General features: G+C 44.4%; 1 protein-coding gene across 2 annotated transcripts in view; it reads right to left on the minus strand.

Moving 5' to 3' along the window:
- The window catches only part of nr2f6b (nuclear receptor subfamily 2, group F, member 6b), an 11,067-nt gene extending 7,047 nt beyond the window's left edge, over nucleotides 1–4,020 (minus strand). Inside the window, exons 1-2 of one of the 2 annotated variants that reach the window (XM_076724603.1) lie at nucleotides 2,124–4,020; nucleotides 1,108–1,202 (exon numbers count right to left, since the gene is read on the minus strand). In XM_076724603.1, the coding sequence (XP_076580718.1) occupies nucleotides 1,108–1,202; nucleotides 2,124–2,392 (364 nt within the window). In that variant the 5' untranslated portion in view covers nucleotides 2,393–4,020. The remainder of the gene's footprint in view (nucleotides 1–1,107; nucleotides 1,203–2,123) is intronic. The other variant, XM_076724614.1, reaches the window with a different exon arrangement.
- Between the last annotated feature and the right edge of the window lie 1,980 nt (nucleotides 4,021–6,000).

Genomic DNA, 6,000 nt, shown 5'->3' on the forward strand with positions numbered 1-6,000 from the left:
TATTTGTATGTGTTTCTGGGTATTTGTGCTAATGTGGCTTTGCTGTGCTTAAAGACGCATGTACATGAATCAGGGCATTTGTTGGCAGCCTATGTAAAGGAGAGGATATGACTGGTTCAGACCTCAGTGCTGGAAAGTGACTCAAGTACTGTACTTAAGCAAAATTTTGAAGAAATTGGACTTTACTTGGCTTCTATTTCATGGTACTTTGGTACTCTGTACTGCTGCACTTCAGGCTGAAATGTGGTACTTTTTAACTTTCATTTGACAGCTGGAGTTACTTTGAAAATCAAAATGTTAAAAAATATAGGATTGCAGAAAAATAAGCATCAAAATGTTGCGTCAACATTACATCAATAATAGAAATAACTATCAAACAGCTATTCTACAAAGCATACTGCGGTGATTACTGTTTAATGCAGAGTTTGTACTTTTTAAGGAGTATGTTTACATTGTTTTTGCTTTTTCTTCTACAACAACTTTTTACTTAAACCTACATTAATCTATGGGATTTTTCTTTTTTTGGCCACTTGGGGGCAGCACAACAGGCTGTAAACATAATATTTGCATACAGTATTAATAGCCTTTAAGTTGATATGACAAATGCATTAGCAAGCAGCTGCTTATTTACACAACCAGCAGTTACAGAGCAACTTGTATTTGGGGTCAAATTTGTGGCCACCTGATGAATGTTAGTCCAATGTTCACTCTTTTTTTAACTCACTTCTGGTCTCCACCCACTCCTGAGGGGAATATCTAGCTTTTTAGCAGCTAAATGCTCCACTATGTTCACCAATTAGTATTTGTCTGCTTTTTGGTGCTGATCAGGTAGTGTACAGAGGATCTATCAGAGCTATGTCTTGTTGAAACCAAAACATTGAGCTGAAAGATGGTAAAATGGTCCATAGAGCTGGGGTGACCTACAGAGTCAGGCAATAACTCTCTGTATGTTTGTTCCCAAATATAACAGTAACCTCAGGCTTTCATGGTTTAATCTTAGATTTTTTTTTTTTACCTCTGTCAGTGAAAAACTCATTCATGTGTCCATTAATCCCCCCAAAAAACATGTTTAAACTACTGTGCACATGGATGACAGAGCTCTGATACCTTCTTTGCGCATTCCGACGCGGAAACACTTCTTCAGACGACAGTATTGGCACTGGTTGCGGTGATGCTGGTCGATTTGGCATTCTCGATTTGATCTGCACAAAGGAAACAAGAGATAAGGTGAGTTTCCAGGAAGGAAACTCTCTCTCTCTCTCACTCTCTCATTGACCCCTGTGATGAGTGAACTGTGCGAGCTGGCGTGGCTGAAAAGCTATCAAGGCTGTGACCTTTGTAAATCATCGGCCCTACACGCCCTTGTGTTGCCTTTTACAGCAGGACGAGGTCTGCCAATGTTTCACAGAGAGCCCTTTTCAGCCCTGAACATGACAAGTGACTATTAAGACACCTTCCATTCAGAGTTAGCGCATTATCATATGGAAGAAATAACTGTATTCAGAGGCCGAGAGTAGTCTTAGTAAGAGCAGAGAATTGAGCTGTAACATTGTGTTCCTGTGCTGAAGAATAATGGGAATGTTGACCTTCTGAGGCAATCCATCCTCACATGACTGACCTTCAGGGCTTCCATTTCTTTCTTTTTTTTCTTCGGGCTCTTTGTGAGACGTATCCAAGGTTGGAACATATCATTCTGGAGTGAGAAATGGACTGATCTGCTCTCTCCTTCATGAATGTGGATTACTATATATTGGCTTATGAGAACAGATGGCAAAACCTAACTTTAACGTGTTTATAACGCATTACAAAGTAGTTATGAAGAGGTATAAGAACATTTTAAGTGTTCATTAATGTGCTGTACACTTCTCCTGTAAAGACACATCTTATACTATCACAACTGTTGGTTTCATTCATTATCTCCACAAATGGGTGTCCACAGTTGAAACACTGATATCTGCTTGTAGTGTGTTACAAAGCATCTATTAAATGCAAAGTGAGGAGTTTCCAAAAACAACAAACAAGAAGAGTGAGCAAAATAAATGAAACCTGTGTTCTTTAACTCCACACCTGTTCAGATTAGAAACAAAACAAGCCATTAGTCTGAATCTCCCAGCAGCCCCTACCTGCAGGAGTAGTTGAGGTTTCGTCTGATGCTCCTCTTGAAGAAGCTCTTGCAGCCCTCACAGGTGAACACGCCGTAGTGCTTCCCACTGGATTTGTCCCCACACACCACGCAGTCCACTACGCACGCCTTGTCCTCGTCCCCGATGTCCACATCGCTGCTCCCGGCCTGAGGCGAGCCCTCCTCTTCCTCCCTTCTCAGGTAAGCCTTCTCCCCGAGTCCATTAGTGTCCCCGTTGGGGTTGCCCCATCCCCCGCTCACCATGGCCATATTCTCTGAGACACGCAGCCCTGTGAGTGGATCATACACAGACCCGCCCTGTCCCCCAGCTCCCAGCTACCCTCAAAGTCTAAAAACTGATTCCAGAACAAAAAAAAAGTGGCTCCAGATTTGTATCAAAGGCAGGTTTTGTCCAAGAGGATCTAAAAGTCGCCCCGGACTCTCTTGTGCTGACCTTTCTCCCCTTTGCCGTCTGGTTGTAATGACCTCGAGGTCCTTCCCACTGCTGTTTTCTCTCTCTTCTTTAATCTCCCTGCTCTCTCTCTTCTTCTCTTTCACCCCTGTGTTCGCTGCCCTGACCTCCGATCAATGACTCCTGAGGTCTGAGAAAACTTCAGACACGCATTGAGTGGTTCAGAGTTCAGGCAGGAGAAAAGGGTGCAGCCTTGCTCTTTTCACAGGAAACAATAAATTACACTTTGACTCCTTCTCCCTCCCTCTCACTTTCTCTCTCCCCCCCTTCAACAAGTTAAAACGAAACAGCACCTCACCTCACCTAAGCATGGTGACAAGGGACAAAACAGCCGCTCTCCAAATGAAAAACAAGCTCTTCCCCTCTCTAAGACTTTCTCCCGAAAAGGTAGGCAAGTGGGAGGAAAATAAAACACAGCCTTCCTACAAGCAGGGTTAAACTGCCCTGCCCTCTGCCCCAACGTACAAACTAGTCCAACCAGTTCCTGCCGTGCAGTGGTGTTATCTGCTGATCTGAGCCAGGTCTAGTCCAGACTCACTCTTGACTTGTCGGGGCTGTTACAGAAGCAGAGGTGATGGTGATGAGGAGGAAAAATAAGATTTTGCTCTGGAAACTCTCACATGTGCCCCCTCCCAAAACAAACACAGATGAGGAGTTTTGGAAATTTTCTTTCTTTCTTTGGTATTCTGAGAGTCGATGACCACAGCACCGCTTCAGCTTTTATATATCATAAGGACTTTAACCCAGGGGCCCCTCTGTGCCAAAAAGAGCCAGTTGAAACTGATTCCACACTTGATATCAATACAAGAGGTGGTGAGAACATTGAACTCTCCTTTCAGGACTAGAATAAAGTCTCTGTGGTCTCTGTAGCAACAAAGTTCATCAAATAAGTCCTCCTCCTCTGTGTCTGTGGTGAAATGATGTTTTCTTGTGGCTCCTCCAACTCCTCAGCGTCTGTGGTGTCAGAGGCTCAAATGTCACAGAAAAACAACGAGCCAAAACAAAAGCAGAGTTGAGAAATCTCCTCAGTGGCAGTTCCGCCTCCTCTCTCAAGGCTCTACAAAGTGTTGCTTCTCTCTTCCTTCTCTTGTTTTGTCAGTGCTTGTCCATCCAGCAGTAACAACCAGAGGCCAGAACCTCTCTGCATTCCCTGTCAGCAAGTCAGGGTGTCCTGTTGCACTCTTTACTATTCTGCCCGTCCTTTTTTTTTTTCTCCTTTTTTCTTTTCCGCCTTTCTTTCTGCTGGCCCCTCCAGGAATAAATTAGGCAAACAAGCGCAGGAAAAACACGGTCATAGACCTTTTAGCGAAAGCCAGACGCCGCAGTGGAGAGAAGCCCAGAGATAGCCTCCTCTCCTGCTCCTCTCAATCCCCTCTCTGTGTCTCTGCCTCGCTCCCTCCTTTAGGGAGAGTGAGCGTGTGTCTGTGTGCTGAGGGATTTGACACTGCTATTCAAGCCCTGCCGTTGCCATGGCGCTGGATGCCTTATAAGGCCAGCAGAGTCAAAGAGCACAGAGTGGGCTGCAGCCACACACACACACACACACACACACACACACACACACAGAAAGAATGCCTGGCTGCCTGACTGGCTGCCTGTTTCCCCCCTGACCCCGGGCCAGCCTGGGAGCAAGGGGGGGGAGTTAACCCCAGCACTAAGACAAAGAGGGGGCCTCGGGTCGACACACAGCGAGCGCACGGCACTCACACTCATGTCCTCCACTCCACTGTAATCCTAAAGAATTCATCTGACTTTGTTGACCCAACAATAACAGGGGGGGCCTGTTGTTGTTGAGCAACTTGTCAAAAGGTTATGTGATATGCCACCATCTCCTTTTCACACCTGCTGCACACACTCACAGGTTTGTGTGGAGGATAAACTGCTGTATCCTGGATGGTTGTGTTCTTGTGCACACATTCAAAAGGGCTGATAAATATTGTATGTCCATAAAGTTGTTGGACCTGTGAGAGAGGAATGTCCAAATCGATAAAGAAAAATGAAGATATTCTGACTTTTTGTCTGTTTTACAATCAGCGTCCAGTGCCCACTCATGAAGTATAGTAGTGCGCCCTATATGCAGTGAGGTGGACAAGTAAGGTTATGGAGGTCAGGGTGCGTGGGTGGATGGGCATGTAGCATACCCAACCTTCATGCAGGAGACCAGAGTTCACCTCCCACCACAAACTGGCAATCAGCAATTGTGTTCTTTCGCTAACTTCACCAAGTGTTTCAGTTGGCTAGTCACACTTAAACCATATTTTATGTGCCATAATAAAGGTCATATACAAACATGGTCTTTGCGCGATCTTAACCGTGCCAACATTTAATGTAATGCAGGCTTTCTGGTAAAACTTCTCAAAAAAAGTCTCAAACCCAAGCCAAGACATCTTCAGGGTTATTTCTTTACACGTGAAAGAACTCTTCCAGAGCCACAAAAGACATTATAAAGCTGTTTCCAGCCCTGTCTCCTTGAAGTTAAAGGGCCAGAATGCCTCTTCAGAGGTGCTTGTTGGATGGTTGGATAGCTCTGAGCTCCCTCCTCCCACACCTTTATGATGTCGGACAATTGGAGTGCAGCCGCCAGGATAAATGATTACATTGTACATTTCTGCACACTACAGATGTTGAAACATAAAAGGTCAAAGGTCTCGGTGGGTCTAGGTCCAAAAACCACTCAATCGGAGTTATCATAAGATCATATTTTGACTTAAGATACGTTTTTTTGCCACAAACACAGCTAGAAAATGTCCCGATGCCTTGTTAAAAATACCATTTTTTTGGATGAAACACAGCTTGAACAGCCTTCTGCTGTTTGAAAGTCACCTCGCCTAGCTGTCACGCCACTGCCATCCCATTGCCATTGTGTATAACTGAGTGCAAAAGCTTGAATGTTTTACAGGAGAAACTAAGAGACCAAAATTGTCTGTGTTATCTGCATATTAAAATAATTTTGCATTTCCTCCCTCTATATGCCCTCCCTGTGGTGATTAGCTGTTCACTTTGCCTCCCAGTGTGGACACTTGGAACAGCATTACATTTCCCTCAATTATTCTGTATTTGCTGTTGCGGATTAGCAGTACATAGATGCATTCTTTAAGAGACGCTGCTGCTGCTTTACACACAGTGTGCAGTAAATTGATCTTCATATGTAAAATCAGCGGATTGTCCCTTTAAATTAGACTGTAAATCATTAACGATACAAACAAAGGCGTTGTTACATGCTTGTGTTTTACAAACCTAATTTGTAATTTGGTCCATCGTCTTGGTAATTGGCAGCGCTCCTGTGGAATTTCTGGCTTGCTTTGTCTGTCATACCTACAGCATTGTCATATGAAAGTCCCCACCTTAAAAGGGAGGACAAAATAAACAATCAGAGCCGGCAACCAAGGTTTCCAATAACAGCCTC

This window comes from Chaetodon auriga, chromosome 3 (genome assembly GCF_051107435.1).
Source record: "Chaetodon auriga isolate fChaAug3 chromosome 3, fChaAug3.hap1, whole genome shotgun sequence".
In the NCBI taxonomy this organism is placed as follows: domain Eukaryota; kingdom Metazoa; phylum Chordata; class Actinopteri; order Chaetodontiformes; family Chaetodontidae; genus Chaetodon; species Chaetodon auriga.